The sequence below is a fragment of the Camelina sativa genome, chromosome 3 (assembly GCF_000633955.1).
Source record: "Camelina sativa cultivar DH55 chromosome 3, Cs, whole genome shotgun sequence".
NCBI lineage: Eukaryota > Viridiplantae > Streptophyta > Magnoliopsida > Brassicales > Brassicaceae > Camelina > Camelina sativa.
In genome coordinates this window covers 10935908-10954496 of record NC_025687.1, presented here as the reverse complement: position 1 = coordinate 10954496, position 18589 = coordinate 10935908, and the positions used below count along the sequence as shown (strand labels likewise).

General features: G+C 38.5%; 6 protein-coding genes across 7 annotated transcripts; 3 read left to right on the top strand and 3 right to left on the bottom strand.

Annotated features, from left to right (window-relative positions):
• On the top strand, nucleotides 1139–4238 carry LOC104776500 (aldehyde dehydrogenase family 2 member B7, mitochondrial-like). The gene is made up of 11 exons (XM_010500583.1): nucleotides 1139–1293; nucleotides 1623–1748; nucleotides 1837–1979; nucleotides 2102–2255; nucleotides 2360–2589; nucleotides 2727–2816; nucleotides 2893–3066; nucleotides 3180–3317; nucleotides 3421–3558; nucleotides 3658–3719; nucleotides 3794–4238. The coding sequence occupies exons 1-11, from the start codon at nucleotides 1218–1220 to the stop codon at nucleotides 4065–4067; spliced, it is 1605 nt and encodes a 534-aa protein (XP_010498885.1). The 5' UTR covers nucleotides 1139–1217; the 3' UTR covers nucleotides 4068–4238.
• On the bottom strand, nucleotides 4356–6503 carry LOC104776501. The gene is made up of 4 exons (XM_010500584.2): nucleotides 5513–6503; nucleotides 5241–5420; nucleotides 5060–5151; nucleotides 4356–4971 (listed from the first exon to the last, which is right to left on the bottom strand). The coding sequence occupies exons 1-4, from the start codon at nucleotides 6272–6274 to the stop codon at nucleotides 4380–4382; spliced, it is 1626 nt and encodes a 541-aa protein (XP_010498886.1). The 5' UTR covers nucleotides 6275–6503; the 3' UTR covers nucleotides 4356–4379.
• LOC104776499 (F-box protein SKIP22-like) lies at nucleotides 9024–10383 on the top strand (the record flags this gene model as incomplete). Its single annotated transcript, XM_010500582.2, is given in 1 exon segment — nucleotides 9024–10383. A coding segment is annotated over 1 exon segment (1032 nt), but the record flags the coding sequence as incomplete, so codon positions are not given.
• On the top strand, nucleotides 10080–12037 carry LOC104778839 (putative F-box protein At1g23770). The gene is made up of 2 exons (XM_010503262.1): nucleotides 10080–10103; nucleotides 10838–12037. The coding sequence occupies exons 1-2, from the start codon at nucleotides 10080–10082 to the stop codon at nucleotides 12035–12037; spliced, it is 1224 nt and encodes a 407-aa protein (XP_010501564.1).
• On the bottom strand, nucleotides 13535–15671 carry LOC104776498 (polygalacturonase 1 beta-like protein 1). Its single transcript, XM_010500581.1, has 2 exons — nucleotides 15569–15671; nucleotides 13535–15442 (listed from the first exon to the last, which is right to left on the bottom strand). Exons 1-2 carry the CDS (start codon nucleotides 15650–15652, stop codon nucleotides 13625–13627), a joined length of 1902 nt encoding a protein of 633 aa, XP_010498883.1. The 5' UTR covers nucleotides 15653–15671; the 3' UTR covers nucleotides 13535–13624.
• LOC104776497 (uncharacterized protein At4g28440-like) lies at nucleotides 16940–18454 on the bottom strand. Of its 2 annotated transcripts, none has more exons than XM_010500579.2 (3): nucleotides 18270–18454; nucleotides 17482–17733; nucleotides 16940–17372 (listed from the first exon to the last, which is right to left on the bottom strand). In XM_010500579.2, exons 2-3 carry the CDS (start codon nucleotides 17708–17710, stop codon nucleotides 17185–17187), a joined length of 417 nt encoding a protein of 138 aa, XP_010498881.1. In that variant the 5' UTR covers nucleotides 17711–17733; nucleotides 18270–18454; the 3' UTR covers nucleotides 16940–17184. The 2 variants fall into 2 exon arrangements, with proteins under 2 accessions (XP_010498881.1, XP_010498882.1); XM_010500580.2 differs by lacking the exon at nucleotides 18270–18454 and adding an exon at nucleotides 18209–18256.

Genomic DNA, 18589 nt, shown 5'->3' with positions numbered 1-18589 from the left:
CCCCCCCCGCCTATATTAATTACATGCATGTGGTATTCTTAAACTATTCGTTAAATTGGACTATGTGAGTCGTATAAGAATGATTATGAATGACTCAAACAGATAAAACAATATACTAGCGAGATTAGAAACATAATCTCATAATTACCAAAGTTATCCTCTTTAATCTTTAGTTTGTCAACACACATTGTGGAATGTGGACCACCCTAATGATATTAACGATATATATAACTAAAAAATAAATAATCACTCTTTTTTTTTTAAAGTGTGGTAGGTGAACCACTCAAATCCATCCATCATCCCCTCAAAAATATTGGGAGAAGTAGTAACACACTTCTTTTACATAGTTTGAAAAATATCTATGCCAAAAATATATATTATGATATCTATATACTTTTTTAGTGTAGAAATATAAATATTATAGTAAGTATATGATTTGACAATGGCGTCGACATGTCCCCATACACACACGTGGAAAAATGCAGTGCTATCTATCTTAAATTGGTTTATTTCTATGTTTGTTAAATGCTATGTTGCATGGAAACTCTTTTTGAGGTATGTTTTCTGTTTTCGAAACGTTTCAGAAACGAAAACTTGGAAACAAGTCACAGAAACACGATTCCTAAAAATCTATGTTTGGAAACACGATGGAAACTCCGTTTCCGTTTTGGAAACACGACGGAAACTCTATTTTATAATTTCAAAATTTAATAAATAAATAAATTAAAAATATAAAAATTCATGATACATATAATGATAACAAAATATAAGATAATTAGTAGCTTAAAAGTTAAAATCCCTAAATATATGGTGATGTTGGTAAAAAAAAAATGATTTTGAATGTTTATTTTTTTTACAGTTTTACTTTTATTAAACTATTTTAATATTTATGTTTTGAATTTGTGTTGTTTCAGATTTTTTTAATATGATTTTTATATTTGGGGATTTATTATCTCTTTATATATCTATATATCTATATATATATATGTATATACGTTTTCTACACGTTTTCATTACTTAATTTTTGAAAAAATCCGTTTCCCGTTTCCGAAACGTTTCGTTTCCGCGTATCCGTTTCCGTTTCCATGCAACATAGGTTAAATGTGAAATCATTACTCCGTGTGTAGCCTACAAAAAGAGCTCACCAAAATTACAAGAGAGAGCATCATCGTCTGGAAGAACATTACACCGTAGAGAAGAAGAAACAAAAGTAAGCCATGGCGTCAAGAAAAGTTTCTTCGTTGCTCGCTCGCTCCTTCATATCCTCCTCGCCTTCTCTGTTATCTCTTAGAGGTAATATATCTGATATGGCTGATATGATCCATTTTTGTAAAATGATCTCTTCTTAGCTCCGATCGGACTCTGTGGCTCTGTTCATAATGTGATGCTCAATACAACGATCGAGATCGTAATCTTACTTTATTGATTTTTTACATTTTTCTCTCTTCGATCTGATGATGATCTCCAAGTTTTTTTTGGATTCTGTATCAACTTTGTTATTTAGCAGATCGCTCATTGTATGTTGATATTTGGTTACTTCTTGATGGATTTGATGATCGTGGTCTCTATCGGATCGAAATCGATTAATTCTTTGTTTTGTTTTGTTTTGGTTTCTTCATCAGGTATGAACAGAGGAGTACAGAGATACAGTAACTTCGCTGCTGCTCTTGAAAACACTATTACTCCACCTGTGAAAGTTGAACACACACAGCTCTTAATCAATGGAAGATTTGTTGATGCAGCCTCTGGTAAGAAATGTTTTTTTTAGCACTTTGTCAATATCTTAAAGCTTGTAACAAATACTGAGACTTTTTATTACTTGTTTAAATTTGACAGGAAAAACTTTCCCTACTCTGGATCCAAGGAATGGTGAAGTGATTGCTCAGGTGGCTGAAGGTGACGCAGAAGACGTGAACCGTGCTGTTGCAGCTGCACGCAAGGCTTTTGATGAAGGACCATGGCCTAGAATGACAGCTTATGTAAAAAAAAAAAAAACAACTTCTTTGTGTTTGTTGTATTTGTGTGTTTGGAAATGTTCTTTCAGTTGGTGACCAAAAAAAAAAGAAATGTTCTCTCAGCTTTGGTTAATTGATTTCTTCAGGAGAGATCAAGGATACTGTTTCGTTTCGCTGATTTGATCGAGAAACATAATGATGAGATTGCTGCTCTTGAGACTTGGGATTGTGGGAAACCTTTTGAACAATCTGCTAAAATTGAAGTGCCAATGCTTGCTAGGGTGTTCCGGTACTATGCTGGTGAGTGAAACCACTGATGCATTTTATTGTGTACCCATAAGATTTTTGACTCATTATATCCATCTTCGTAAAATTTGTGCTTTCTCTTTCGATGAGTTTCTCAGGTTGGGCAGACAAGATCCATGGAATGACAGTTCCAGCTGATGGTCCACACCATGTGCAGACCTTGCATGAGCCCATAGGAGTTGCTGGACAGATCATCCCATGGAACTTCCCTCTTCTCATGCTTTCTTGGAAACTTGGACCAGCTTTAGCTTGTGGAAACACCCTTGTTCTCAAGACTGCTGAGCAAACTCCTCTATCTGCTCTTCTTGTTGGACGACTACTTCATGAGGTAACAATGTGCTCTTGTGTTTGCTATCATCTGCCTCGACACTTGACAACTTATAGGCTTTGTATCTTATAGGCTTTAGGCTTTCATTGAAGCTATTACATATGTTATGTTTGCTTAAGTAACTGAATTTATGCCAGGCTGGACTTCCTGAAGGAGTTGTAAACATAGTTTCTGGATTTGGTACTACAGCAGGTGCAGCCATAGCTAGTCACATGGACATTGATAAGGTTTAGAAGACAAACCTTTAAAACTTCTTCTTATTTCACCTCGTTCTGCAGTTGTTTTATCTTAAGCACTCTACAGGTTGCGTTCACCGGGTCTACTGACGTTGGTAAGATTATTCTTGAGTTGGCTTCAAAAAGCAACCTTAAGGCAGTGACTCTTGAGCTAGGAGGCAAGTCACCATTCATTGTATGTGAAGATGCTGATGTGGATCAGGCCGTTGAGCTTGCACATTTCGCTTTGTTCTTTAACCAGGTAACATCACTTGAAACACCTCAATGTATGATTTATATGTTTTCCATGTATTTAGAGTCTTAAGAATTCATCCCTTTTTTTATAAAGTACAAGCTGTTCTGCTTAAATTGTAGGGACAATGCTGCTGTGCTGGCTCGCGTACATTTGTACATGAACGCGTGTACGATGAGTTTGTAGAGAAAGCTAAAGCTCGTGCAGCCAATCGCGCTGTTGGAGATCCCTTCAAGTCAGGCATTGAGCAAGGTCCTCAGGTACTCAGAACAACATTTAGAAACCGTAACAACGTTCTTAAAGGAAAAACAGAACAGCATTTCAAAATTCCTAAACTTGTTTTGGAAAAAAACAAAATAACAGGTTGACTCAGAACAATTCAAGAAAATCCTGAAGTACATCAAACATGGAGTTGAGGCTGGAGCCACATTACAAACTGGAGGTGACCGGCTTGGTTCCAAGGGTTACTACATCCAACCAACAGTCTTCTCAGACGTTAAAGTAAGTAAACAGAATATTACCCTGAAACAAAACTCAATTGCCGCCCCATCATAGTTTCTTGCGATAATAGAGTTATATGGACCATATTAAACTTGGCAGGACGACATGCTCATAGCTACAGACGAGATATTCGGGCCAGTTCAAACCATACTGAAGTTCAAGTAAGAATCTAATGCTAAATCAAACGTTTTCTGATTTAGACTTTACTTTACTGATGGCTTTTAATGTCTCTTAGGGATCTTGATGAGGTGATTGCAAGGGCAAACAACTCAAGGTATGGTTTAGCTTCAGGAGTGTTCACACAGAATCTGGACACAGCAAACCGACTGATGCGAGCGCTCAGGGTTGGAACCGTTTGGATTAACTGTTTTGATGTACTTGATGCCACAATTCCATTTGGAGGGTACAAGATGAGTGGCATTGGAAGAGAGAAGGGTCTTTACAGTCTTAGCAACTACTTGCAAGTCAAGGCTGTTGTCACTGCCCTTAAGAATCCGGCCTGGCTCTAAACCCAACCAAGTATCTCGTCCTTAATTGATTTGCACTTTTGCTTTGGGAAACCTGGAATTGTACTGCCTCTAGGTTTTCAACATTTTGAGAGTAATTTATCTTCTACACGTTATGCAAATAAAACTACATGAAAATGTGTGATTGAGAAAAACATACACTTATTAGTTTCATTGATGTGTATATGAACCTGACTAATAACAATAGAATCCATGAATCTCTCTATAAGTAAGCAATGGAAACTAAAAGCCTTTTCACAGTAGGAGTAGAGAAGTGGGAACAACATAAAAAAAACTTGATATCGCGCATATGGTTCAAGGATTCTTCAGTTTGATTCTGAGCTTTCTAGTGATATGTGATGCTTTTGGATGAACTGGTCGTCTCGTGTTATCAGCAGACTGTTCTGCTTCCACCCAGTTTACAACTCTGAGAATCAAAGACTGTGGAACTTTCTTGACATCTGCATCACCTGAGCCTCTACACTTCTTCATCCCTTTCTCCAAAGCCTTTTCTATAAACTCCATGAACCAGTTTGCAGCTTCTTTCTCTATCTCTTTAACCAACCTCGCCGTGTTTCCTAATCCGGAAGAAGAAGAAGGAGCTGCAGGGTTCTTGTTCTCATCGTGTGATCTCAGTTGCTTGTTACTTTGCTGCTGCTGCTTCAAGACAATTCTTCTCTTTGCTGTGGTTTTCTCATGATCATTAGAGTTATGCTGGATTTCGTGTAGGATCACTGACGATCCATTCTCAGATTTGTTCTCAGTAGTAGTAGCAGATGAAGCAGCTGCTTCAATTGACGCGATTTCGTTCATGGTTTCAGCTATCTGGCTGTGAAACTCCAAGAACTTGTCGAAGCATACAGCTGGACAATCAGCTTTTGCTGATTTGCTTAGATTTGCAAATGTCCTGTTTAGTCCCAAAAAAAGATTCACAGTTCAGACTCAAAACACACATAAACCATACTATGAAAAAGACGTAACATTCAGATGTATACTTGAGATGACGAACGACTGTTTCTATGGTTGTAGCTTCTCTCAATGCTTGAAGAGCTATCTTCTGAGCCGTCTCTCGCTGCTGCATAGCTTCCTGTTCACAGATACAAAGACATCTCTTAGTATTATCATTTATCACCAAAACATTCCTAAAAGACTGTATCATTCAAATTTGATGCAAACCTTGCTCAGTGTGCTAAGTCTTCCTGGTAGACTCAAACCCTTCTCTGGTTTTTCCAACTTATACTTTGGAGAAACCATCTTCAAGGTAGATTTTGGAGCATCTCTTACATCTTCTACCATAGCAGCTGCTGTTGTTCTCCTAGTACGCATACTCGGAGGAGGTGAATCGCTTTTCTTTGCCTGCAAAATCAAGATTTAAAAACCCTCTCAACAAAAACCCTTAACGCTTAAAGCCAATAGAGACACAGTCAAACAGAGCAAAATGTACCTACAGAGGAATAAAAAGAAGTAACAAGAACAGAAGAAACAGAGTTCTTGGCCAACATCTCTCTATCGCAAACACTTCTGCTTCTCGGAAACTTCGAAGTCGGAGGAACAACACAGCTCTTCCTCATCATCGCAGCAGGACTCTCTCCTTTCAAATCCGACATTTTCGACAAAAGCCCTCCACCATAAGAGCACCTAACTCCACCAGGTGATCTCCCTCTCGTCATAACAACCGGAGACGCCGCCGTGAATCTCCCATTACCAAGCCTATGTTTCGCCGGGGTACACTGATCAAAATCCAAAGGAGCAGGCTTTAACACAAACGGAGACGAAACGTCACCGTTCTGTCCCCAAGAACCTCTCCTCGGTCTCGTACCAGACTCTTTCTCACCTTTTCCTCTCGTACTCATCAACGGCTCAGGTGTACCAAGCAGAGGATGCCGTCCAGGAATCGGCCTAGCACCTTTCATAACCGGAACAGGTGTCCCTGGATCGAGCCGATCAACGTATATAAACTGACCCAACTGCATCTTGTTGCTTAGAACCACATCGTCTTGATCAGAAGGAAGGCTAACGTAGATCGAATGAGAAGAATCAGAGACTTTAATGAAGAAGCCTTGTTTGGGTAATAGATTCTTCTCGTCAAGATCGATTGGGACGATATCTGTGACCTGTAATAACGAGCTTCTGTGTTCTCCGGTCGGTTTAACTCCGGTTTTCATACCGTCGATTAGCTTTTGAAGGATCCCTGGTGCTAAAGCCGCCATTTTTTTTTCCCCCGAGGATTCAAGATCGAGACTTTGTGATTCAGATGAGAAATTCAAGAAATGGGTTTAGATCGCAAAGATGGAAAAAAATAAAAATTGCAACTTTGTTTGAATAAAGAAGAAGAAGAAGAAGAAGAAATTGGGGATTTTTTATTGGAACGTTGTGAGCAACGGTCGAATTTGGTGGTGGGTCTTTTTGTATTGAGTGTATTTTAGTATTCGTAAATTGTATAATTACAATATTTAATCTGGAGGGATCTTCTTGTTGTGTTATATATATAAACGCCGCTGCGCACGCTAATCATGATTAGGCTACTCTCTTAATTACCAATGGGTTTGACAAATATATAGATAGATTCTGGCTTATCTTTTTGGCTTTTGCATCTGAGTTGACTGGTGTTTGAGAGGGTGCACTAAAATTCTCAGTACCAAATTAACCATTTGTTTTCGGCTAATCTACCATATCTAATTTTTTTGTATTAGTCAACTATATTTAAAATATTTAATTTTGTGATTAGTATTTAGTAAAAAATCTGCAAATATATTGTTTGAATGTGTTAAATTGTGTTTGTCTAGTCTATGTGGGTGGATTCGCCACCTCATTTTTAAAGAATGGTAGATACATCATATAGTTTATGATCCATTTTTTCAAAATACAGTTACTATTTGTAATGAAAAAAAAAATCCCAGCTATTATTTCTCATATTTATTACCATTCTTCAAAAATTTTAGGAATTATTTATCATTTATTTATTTATTATCCTTAAAGATATGAAATTTTGTATTTTTTTCAAGGATAGTTACTTACCATTTGTTCTTTGGTCATCAGATCTTGTCGTGATTGATGAATGGGCCGCCTAAGAAACAGAGTACTTATTTGGACTCAAAGTTTAGTTATTCTATGTACTTTGATTATTTCATTGGTTAATTTAGCCAAACGAAGAACTAAAATAATTCATGGAAAGCGTATATGTACTTGTAAAACACAACGACATACTAATGAAAGACATCCAAAAACATAACTTATAGTTGGAATTTGGAAGTTGGAACCAATCAACTAGACCAAAGTTGATGTACTTTTTCTATATATCGCAAATGTAAAATTTTGTTTATATGGGACAAATGGCTGCCAGAATCAAATCGACACATTAGACAAATACATGCTTTCTCATATATCCTCAGTTGATTTCTCACATGTCCTAATTTCTAACTCAATGCTTTCACATATATCATCACCAAATGTTGATAAATCAAAGGAAAACCAAGACCACAAGTCCAGAAGAGAGCAATTACTTGAAATGTTGTAGACACCTTTACTTTAGGAAAAAAACCAGTCACCGGATGTGGAGGTGTAAATAAAACTTGACGGAGAGTGTAAAGACCAAAAGCATCCTTTATATGCCAAGGTACACTGATCAAATTAAACCATATGTTTTCGGCTAATCTACCAAATCTAATTTTTCTATTAGTCAACTATATTTAAAACATTTAATTTCGTTATTAGTATCAGTCAAAAATCTGCAAAGATATTGTTTAAATGTGTTAAATTTTGTTTGTCTAGTCTATGTGGGTGGGATTCGCCACCTCATTTTTGAAAAATGGCAGGTAAGTCGTGTAGTTAGTGTTTATGATCCATTTTTCAAAGTAGTTGCTATTTGTAATGAACAAAAAAATACTCATGAAAAAATGTCCCTAGCTATTATTCCTCATATTTATTACTATTATTCAAAATTTATAAAAGTTATTATTCATTTATATATTATCTTTAAAGATATGAAATTTTGTATTTTTTTTCAAGGATAATGACCACTTGATCTTTGATTATGAGATCTTGTCGTGATTGATGAATGTGCTTCCAAAGAAACAAATATTTATTTGGACTCAAAGTTAAGTTAACCTTGATTCTTTCATTGGTTAATTAACCAAACAAAGAACTTAAAATAATTCATGGAAAGCTTGTACTTGTACTTGTACCCCTTTTAAGCCACTTAAAACACAACGACACACTAATGAAAGACCTCCAAAACTCTACAGATATTATACTAGTAGTTCAGACAGTTTAAAAGTGAAATGTATGCTGGCCAAACTTCAACAGAAGTTGGACTTTAATTGTTAACTTTTGGACCTTTTGGTATATATTTCTCAACTTTTCAATGTAGAAAATCCTCCTAATTTACATTTGCACCTACAAACGAAAAACAATACTGTATCTCTAATCGGATCGGGTTGGTTGGTATGTTACCCACTAAAAGCCCAAATAAAAAATTATAGGCCCAAAGACGACACATAACTCGTAACGGCCTCAGCCTTTCTTATCTCTTTTCTTGTCGAAGAAGAAGAAGAAGATCACAGAGTTCATCATAACAGAGTCCGAAGGATGAAGCTACGGTTGAGACTTCACGAGACGAGAGAAACCCTAAAACTTGAATTGGCCGATACAGGAACTCTCCACGATCTCCGACGACGTATCAATCCCACGGCGCCTTCCTCCGTTCATCTTTCGCTTAATCGTAAAGACGAGCTCCTCGCGTCTTCGCCGGAGGATACGCTCCGATCTCTTGGTGTAACATCCGGTGACCTTATCTACTACTCTATCGATCAATCTGCTTTTGTCGCATCGGTTGAAGAGGTTGGGGAGTCTTCGAATTTGGAATCGGGATCGGAAAGTAATCAGGCGGCGGCTGTTCACGATTCGATGGGTATTGGGTTCGCAGAGGTTCAAGATCAAATTAAACCTAATCCCAATTCTACCGTAGAAGATCCAGCAGAAGGATCCAAGACGGGTATAGAGAGTCCAGAGCCGATGGATGTGGAGCAGCTTGATGACATGGAGCTCGCTGCCGCTGAAAGCAAAAGGTTAAGTGAACCATTCTTCTTGAGAAATATATTGCTTGAGAAATCTGGTGATACCAGTGAATTGACTACTTTGGCTTCCTCAGTTCATGCGGTTATGTTAGAATCTGGGTTCGTGCTGTTCGATTCAGGGTCTGATAAGTTTAGCTTTTCAGAGAAGTTACTTACGGTATCACTAAAGTATACTCTACCTGAGATAATTAAGTCTAAGGATGCCAATACAATCGAGTCCGTTACTTTGAAGTTTCAGAACTTAGGCCATTGGGTTGTAGTTTACGGAACTGTAGGTGGGTCTAGTAGTGGGGGAGTTCACGTGAATCTTGATAAGCGTAGGTTTGTGCCTGTTATTGATATGGTTATGGATACTTTGAAGTCTGACAAAGAAGGCTCTTCGAGGATCTACCGTCAAGTGTTCATGTTCTGGAGAATGGTAAAAGATGGTCTTGTTATCCCGTTGTTGATTGGTATCTGCGATAAAGCTGGCTTGGAACCTCCACCATGCTTGATGCGCTTGCCAACAGAGCTAAAGCTGAAGATACTAGAGTTGCTTCCTGGTGTGAGTCTTGCGAAGATGGGTTGCCTTTGTACTGAGATGCGGTATCTGGCTTCAGACAATGACTTGTGGAAACAGAAATGCTTGGAAGAAGCTAAGAATGTTGTTGGGACAGGAGAGGGTGATTTGGTTAACTGGAAGGTAAGATTTGCTGATTTTTGGAGGCATAAACTGTTTCCAAGAAGGGATGTTTCCACGGGAAGAAGCACTATGCGATTCCCTCGGATCATTGGAGACCCTCCTTTCACATGGTTTAATGGGGATCGCATGTATGGATCCATTGGTATTCACCCGGGACTACCAGCACGTGGGTTTGGCGGACGAACATGGGGTCAGCGGTTTACTCCCGGATGCAACTTTGGGGGACTCAACTAGCTAGCAAACATCCCGGGTGAGAAAATGGAACTTGTGAGTCTGTTGAAGGTATGAGGAAAGTAGGTGTATTGTATATGGCTTTTCCGATATCAGCAAATAAATGGGGGAGGAAACTAGTATGTTTGATCCTTATAAAGTGTCTTTGCTTTTAAATCTTCTTTTTCCATGTTTATGCTTCGGTTGCTCTTTTATGAGTTATGTTTTTTTTTCTTTCTGTAACCACCAGATGTATAAGTAATGATAAAATGGCTTCTTATATTTTGCTATTATCTCTGACATTTCATATTTGCAAGCCGATTGTGATGTGCATATGGACATGTTTACATCACATCTCTTTTACTTCATTTGAGATATTTTCGTATTAATAACATTCTGATAAAACTCCTGAATACTAGAAATGCGTTTCAGTAAAAAAGTCAGTCAGTCTTACACTTTCAGACAAAGAAACATGTTATGTTCACCGAAACTAGTATGTTTATGATTGGACTGATTCTGGCCGAACCAACTTGAGACAGATCCTGGTTTCTTCGGTTTAAGATTATGGTATAGCTTATAGATATGAGAATGAGAATGAGAATGATGGTATAAAATAAAAGTATCCACCAAATAATCCCATATAGTTTGATTTGTCATTGTTAGGCCTAAACTATCGCCACCCACAAATAAGTAAGCGCATTTTTCTCTATATATATAACAGAAACATTTTGTAGTTTTAATATGTCATCAACGGAGAAGATCATAACAGAGTCCGAGAATGAAGCTACGGTTAAAAACAACACAAGACGAGAGAAACCCTAAACCTTGAACTGGCCGATACAGCAACTCTCAACAACCTCCGGCGACATATCAATCCCACGGCGCCTTTTTCCGTTCATCTGTCGCTTAACCGCAAAGAAGAGCTCCTCGCGCGTTCGCCGGAGTATACGCTCCGTTCTCTTGGCGTAACGTCCGGTGACCGTATCTACTACACTATCGATCAGTCTGCTTTTATTGCATCGCTTCATGTTGGGGAGTCTTCGAATTGGAATTTGGGAGATGAAAAAACCCAAGATCAAGTGAAAGGTTCAGAGCCGATGGATGTTGAAATGGCTCCGGCTCCTGTAAGCAAAAGGTTAAGTACTGTACCATCCTTTTTAAGAAAGACACTGCTTGAGAAATCTGGTAATGACAGTCGACTGACGTTTTTGGTTTTGTCAGTTCATGCTGTTATGTTAGAATCTGGATTCTTGCTCTTAGATCATGACTCTGATGATAAGTTTAGCGTTTCAAAGAAGTTACTCTCTGTATCTCTTAGGTATTCTCTATCTGAGCTTATTAGCCGTAAGGATAACAATTCACTCGAGTCTGTTACTTTGCAGTATTACAACATAGGCCCTAAAGTTGTAGTTTATGGAACTATAAGTGGGTCTCGTGAGCGTGTGCGCATGACTTATCTTGATAAGCGTAGCTTTGTGCGCATGACATATGTTGATAAGTGTAGGTTTGCGCACGTTATCAATTTGGTTTTGGATACTTTGAAGTTTGAGAAAGAAAGCTCTTCCATCGACTACCGTGACGTGCTTGTGTTCTGGAGAATGGTGAAAGATGATCTTGTTATACCGTTGTTGACTGATCTTTGTGATAAGGTTGGCTTGGAACCTCCACCATGTTTGATGCAGTTACCAACAAAGCTAAAGCGGAAGATACTAGAGTTGCTTCCTGGTGTGAGTATTGGGAAGATGGCTTGTGTTTGTACAGAGATGCGGTATCTGGCATCAGACGATGATTTGTGGAAACAGAAATGCTTGGAAGAAGCTAAGGATTTCTTTTGGGCATTAGCAGATGAGGTTGGTTGGAAGTGTAGATTTGCTGATTTTTGGGGGCGACGGAAAGGACTCATTATCCTAGTAAGAGGAAGAATTCCCCAAAAAAAAAGCAACCCTCGAATAGAAAACCCTTTCAACCCTTTGGGTATTCACCTGGGAAGGAGACCTGGCGCATGAGCATATGGGGACAGAGCTTTACTCCCGGGTGCAATCTTGAAATATATGCGACTAGCAAGCATGCGGGGTGATCAGATGGAACCGGTGAAGGTAGGAGGAGTCGGTTGTCTTTCACTTGGATACTAATATTTTTGAGTTTTAAATATTTCTTTGCTTTTGGATGGTATTCTCTTATTCGCAATGGTACTTATGCTATATATTTGGTTGGTCTTTTTATGAGCTTAAAGTTTTTGACCATACGATAACATCATGTATGGCAGCTTATATTTTGCTCTTGCTCTTAGATTCCATATTTGCAAACCTGATTAGTGAAATTATGTTGCATATGGGAGATGTTTACGAAATTTTAGTACATATCACTATCGGCTGGTTAAGTTAATCCTTGCTGCTATGATAAATGCTAGTTTTAATGAGATTGAGACGATTTGTTTTTCACTCTAACATGTTCACCAGTTAAACCAGTAAAAAAAACATTTTATCAGTTACTGCGACGAGCATTGAGCATTCATATTAGTTCTTTTTACCCATCATCGTAAAAATGCAGTCACATCTATTACTAAAAAAGTAACAAATACAAAAATGATGTAAATGACAACAAGTCAAACTAGGAGAGGAGGACCTTGCTAGTCACTAAGCTACATGTCCTTTATAGGCCTACATAACTTGTTGGTTGTCCCCAAAAACAATCTCACGAATAAGTGATAGTTGAGTCAATCTTCATTAAATTAAGGTTTGGTCTTCCCCATATTCCATTACATAACTTCTCCTTTACTTCATTGAGATATTCTCGTATCAATAACATTTCCCTGAATGTTGGAACTGTGTTTCAGTAAAGGTCAGTCTTACACTTCCAGACAAAGAAACATCAAACCAGTTCAACGTAACTAGGATGATATGATCGGTTGGACGGGACTGATTCTCTGTAGAACTGATATGAAATGTATCCTGATTTCTTAGGGTTAAGATGTGGCGTCGCTTATATATGCGGTTTACCGACTAGTAAGTATTTGTGACGAACTAAAATATCAGATGCTTGCTAAACCAAGCAATGATATCATGAAAGATAAAATGACATGTGAATGTCGTCGACTCATTAATCATTCCAACAAATTCCAAATGCATAACAAAATATGTTTCATGTTTGGATGTTTTACATTCATAAAGTTTCAATAAGAGAGTTGCATTGTCCCTTTTAAACAACCCCCGGCTCGTGACTCCACCCTTTTTTATCGTTATTGTGTTGTTTTTAGTTCTCTCTGCTTGTATTCGATGTTTTTATATATAATTGTTAATTATAAAATTTTAAATTTGGGTGGTCCTCTTTCTAACCAATCATCTAGAATAACAACTTATTAATATCACAAATGTAATCATTTGTTATTAGTATATGATTTTGCTTTGTTTAAGTTATCCACACGAATTGATTATTACCTAACTTATAACTCCTATAAGTTCAATTGCTTAGGTAAAAATTCATTTATTTAACAGAGTCGGAGGAACAGAACGAGTTTGTATCGTTACAGTACAGAAATATAAAGATACAAAAAAAAATAACATTTCATTATTCATTTTGCTACGACATGGTAATTAATCGGCGATGGCCCAATTCATATCATTCTCAAAGATCCAATGGCAGACCTCGATCAGACCCGGCTTGGAGCCAAGCGACACGAAAGCTCCATGGCTCGCACCCCAAGCTGAAGTGTCCATGTGACATATAGCAATACCATGGTTGATCTTTGCTTTACTCTTGGGATCTAAAAGATCCGATTCGTAGACTCGGACTTTAGGCACAGAGTGACAGTAATAGAGTAAGTAAGGATACAAACTCTGATGACAAGACACTGACTTTGTCACATTTCCACCGTTGATTCCTTTGACATTCCCAATCATAACTTTCTGTTTCGATCCAGCTACACTCTCTGTCGTTCGGACTACCACACTTCGACCTAGCACCGATGTAGCAAAATCGATCATATCCTCCGCTGATCCGACACATCGCTTCGTCTCACCGACCGTAGGCAATCTCTCGCATTCAGTTACCGCATCAGTAATGATCCCTTCCATCGTCGAGTTATCCCTAGCGTGGAAAAGACGTTTGATTTCCGCTATTTTCGATGTGGAAAACGGTAGTTTCGAGACAATGCTACGGGGAAGAAACGACCTTTTCGGCATTTTATCCTTAATGTCAGGCATCCAAATCAACATACCTTCTTTAAGCATCGATTCTCTAAAGAACTTGCCAGGCTCAACCCACTTATTCACGGTTTTACCGTCGCGGAGTTTACTCTGGTTGTATCTCGCGAACTCGACTCCGGTTTTGGCGTAATCCTTGAACGTTGAGTTCTTTGTATATGTCTTGAAATCAATCTTGTTTCCCTCAGCTCCTTTACCGTAACCGGTGAATGATTCCGAACCGGGGTTAAAAGATTTACCGTAGTTCACGAAACCAACCTTTTCTGAGTTAGAGTTCTTGGCATACGACGAGAACGTATCGTCCCCTACGTTAGCCTTGTCTCTATAATTCAAGAATGTGTCAACTGCAGCGTTCCCTGAGGCACCGTAGCTTTTGAAGTTATTCCGAGGAACATTGCCGTCGCCGCCGTAGCCTTTAAAAGTGTCATTAGCTGCGTTGGCGTTTTCGCCGTAGTTGGAGAAATCCGATCCGATTACATTGGAGGAGACGCCGTAAGAGGAGAACTCGTTCGGAGCTCCGTTACCGTTTTTGCCGTAACTAGTGAAAGATTGACCCGGTCCGGCGTTGCCTTCGTGAGTGTAGGTCTTGAACGTCTGAGCACGGCCGTTTCCGTCGTCGGAATACGCCGTGAAACGACTCGTCGGATTGTTGACTCCGGATTGATAGGCTTTAAACTCGCCGGAGCCGCCGGTGGCTGATGTCCCGTAGGATTTGAAGTTTTCATCGACGACGTTGCTGTTATCGGCGTAGCCTGTGAACGAATCGTCGTGACCGGCGGCGTCGCGGCTGTATCGCCGGAAAGAGTCGGTTACTACGTTGCCGTTTTGTGAATATTTCTCGAACGAGTCTGCACCACCGGGGCGAGTCGTGCCGTAGTTGGTGAAGTTTCGTTGGTCGTAAACAGAGAACTTAACGTCGTTGCTGTGTTTCTCGAGGGTCGGGCCCAAATCGGGGAAACAGAAGAGGTTAGCGGCGGAGCAGAAGTCAGGGAGGCGATCGGGAAGCGAGTTTTGGGAGGCGAGTTTGGCAAAAGTAGCGGAGGCTACGGCGGTTAGTGGTGAAGCTTTAGAGAGGAGAAAGGCTGAGCCTGGTGATTGGTTTTGGATCTGTTTGTTCCAGTAACGTACTAAAGAAGCTTTTGGCGTGAACGGATTCGTCTCCGGCGAAAAACCGCCGTTACTTAACTGTTCTCCTCCGGCCGTAACTACCTGCATTGTGGAAGTTACCAAGATTGTTCAAATGATCAAAAAAAAATGAAAACGGAAATAGATTCAATAAAAGCTTGAACCGAATCATCAGTTTTAGAGAAATCGGACAATTTGAGTTTGACTTACATGGAAGAAGAGACACGACAAGAAGGGTAGAAGAAAACCAAATCGTTTGAGCATTTTTTGTTTAGAGAGAGACAGAGGAAACATTCGATTGGGGCAGAGTAAATGTTGGTGGGTTGTCGATGCAATTGTGTGTGTCACAGTGTGTATATATATATAAAAACTTCAACTTCAAACCAATGTTTAATGTGGATAATTAAGGCATGGATTAGAAGAAAAATATTGACTTACAGTTTTTTTGTTTCAGATTTGTCAACAACATTTATCCTACCGATGGTGATTGGTGACAAACAATAACACATCCGTAGACAATGTTAAACTAACCTTTCTTACTCGGTGTAACTTGAAGCCATTTTTTTTTTTTTTTCACTCTGGTTTTTAACAAAATATTGTGATATATTTACTGAAATTTTTCGAAAAACAACACACCTCTTCTTCGAGGTTACACTATCTCTTTTACTATTCTAGGATTTTACTCTCCAATGGACTCAACTCGAAAATATTTTCACCGCAACACAATTCATATAATAATTCACACGTTAAGGTGAGCCTTCAATGTCCAATTTTCTAAAAAGTAAAAAAATTATAGTGTTCAATGCACCTTAAGTGGTCCACGCATTTACTCATCGATATAGAACACACTTTAGTCTAACACTTGGAAAGAAAACAATGTGTTACTCGATATTCACCAACTTAATTTCAATATGTCATACGTTATGTGGATTTAAATTTGGATAGTAAAGAAAATGTTTCTGCCAGCAAAAAAGTAATGTATTAAAATCACAATTACAATTCCCTATACCGGTTCTATATTTAAAAAATCAAAATGCATGTCAAGATTTCTCCATTAATATCTCTGAATAACGTAAGTATTAATCCAAAATTTCTCGTATCAAATTTTTTGATTAGGAAGAGGATAAGGAAACAACTCTAAAAGAATTAAACGCACTAAACATCCCCACTTAACCAGTTAACACTCATGGAAAGATACATTACTTTTTGCTGGCAGAAACTTTTTCTTTACTAACTCTATATGAGTATGAGTATCCATATTATTGTCCATTTCTTTATATCAAGTTTCATACCAATACGTGAGACAATAAACAAATTAAAAAGAGAAAGGAAACCAAAAAGCCATCAGTCATGATGCAATGCTGACGCTCTTACACGATCGAAGTCCCATCAGGCCATCACTTCAGCAACATTTCTTCTCCACAATCATTGACGAAGTGATTCCGCCCATATCTAGTTGCATTTTGGTTTAACTTCTACCCAAAATGGAAAGAAATCATTATGGGTGTTGATCTATAGTGTATAGAGAGAGACTTGCAGTTTCTGTTTTCTTCAATAGGAATATGCATACGAGGCAAAAGGTTAAAGAAAGTAACAATGTTAGCCCAAAAGCCTTAACAGTTATGGTGACATTACAAAACAAAAGGTGTCACAAAAGTCGTAACCTAAAGCCAAAGCTCTGCATTCACTTTTAGAGCCATCACTCTTACATATCCTTAGTGCAGGAATATCATGTTTCACTCTCTCTTGATGCCAACATTAACGGTTACGATTGACTGGTTTATTATTGAGGCTTTTCTCTAGTGTTTCGAAGGATTGTGTCACTCTTATTCAACGACGTTGACGAGCTCATACTCGATAAGAGACATGTTGGTGTCTTCTTTCACTTTGAAGCTTGCAGGCTCTGTGACTTCAACACGACCCCACTTGTCTACAGCTAGCCTCATTGATCCTTTATACATGTCGATTTTGGCATTGCGTAGAGTTACAGTGGATCCCTCTTTCATTAGGTCCACTACACACATAACCAAATCAAAGATAACATGTCAAAATTATATTCTAACAAAGTTTTGAAGGTCTCTATATACTTTTTCATTGACTGATTGATTGAAAGAAGTAAGTACCTTGGTCATTTCTTGCGGTAAAGACGACAACTCCTGTCTCGTCTCCAAGGATGCATTCAGAAATGCGCAACTGGCGAGCCTGAGGACCATCAGCACGACCTTTCTGTAACACCATCTTGGTGCTAACGATCTTCACGGTGACATTGTGTCCACTAGTACCAGGACGCAGCTGGTCAACCTTTGTGAAAACTGGCTTTTTCAACCCGGCTTTGGTGGTGGTATCTGCCATTTTTCCAATAACAACAAGAGAGCCTGCAAAATCACAATACCATGACTTTTTAACCAAAATCCAAATGATCAAGTTACAAGATTTAGATCATAAATTAAGCAAACAGGCCACAAAAGTTAAAAAAACAGATCAATGAAGGCACATTCTCATATATACCAAAACTGTCTAAATTCAATTAGCTTTTGATCATCATCATCATACCATAACAACAACACAAATTTCACACATTTACTGGTAAAAGGAGACCACTTCCGCCAGATTAAAACATTGAAAAGCACATAAGAGCAGTGGATACCAAACGTTTCTGAAACCCAATTAGCCTACATTTCATTAACATACCATATAATCTTTAACAAGGACAAAAAGTTTCAAAATTTTGGTTGTTGATACGCTTAAAAACAAAAGAAACAAAGAGAACATCGAATTCAGACGGTACATGCAATAATTTTACAACAAAACAGTGAATCAAAGCTAAAAGTCTTAAAATCCGGACATAACCTAGGAAACCTCAATGTACTATGATATAATTAGGGTTTTTTTATTTATATTCGGAGCTTAACTTTTGGATAATCGAAGGCGGAGACGATCGAAAGATCTGATATTGACGTTTTCTTAAAAAACAGTCGAGCTCGGAGAGAAAGCTTTCTGGGGAAAATGAACGGTGGATCTATAAGCTCGAGCAATGATCCAATCAGAATTTGGCACGTGTACAGATCGTGCTTCGTTGTGCGCGGTTTCTATGGTGGTTCTATCTCATCGTGCCTAGATGAATGATACTGTCTTCTGTTGGGCCTATCATAAACACTTATTAAAATTTAGGCCCATTAGTGTAGATTGTTCCAGAAGATATGAAACATTCACACAAATCAGCTCCAACAA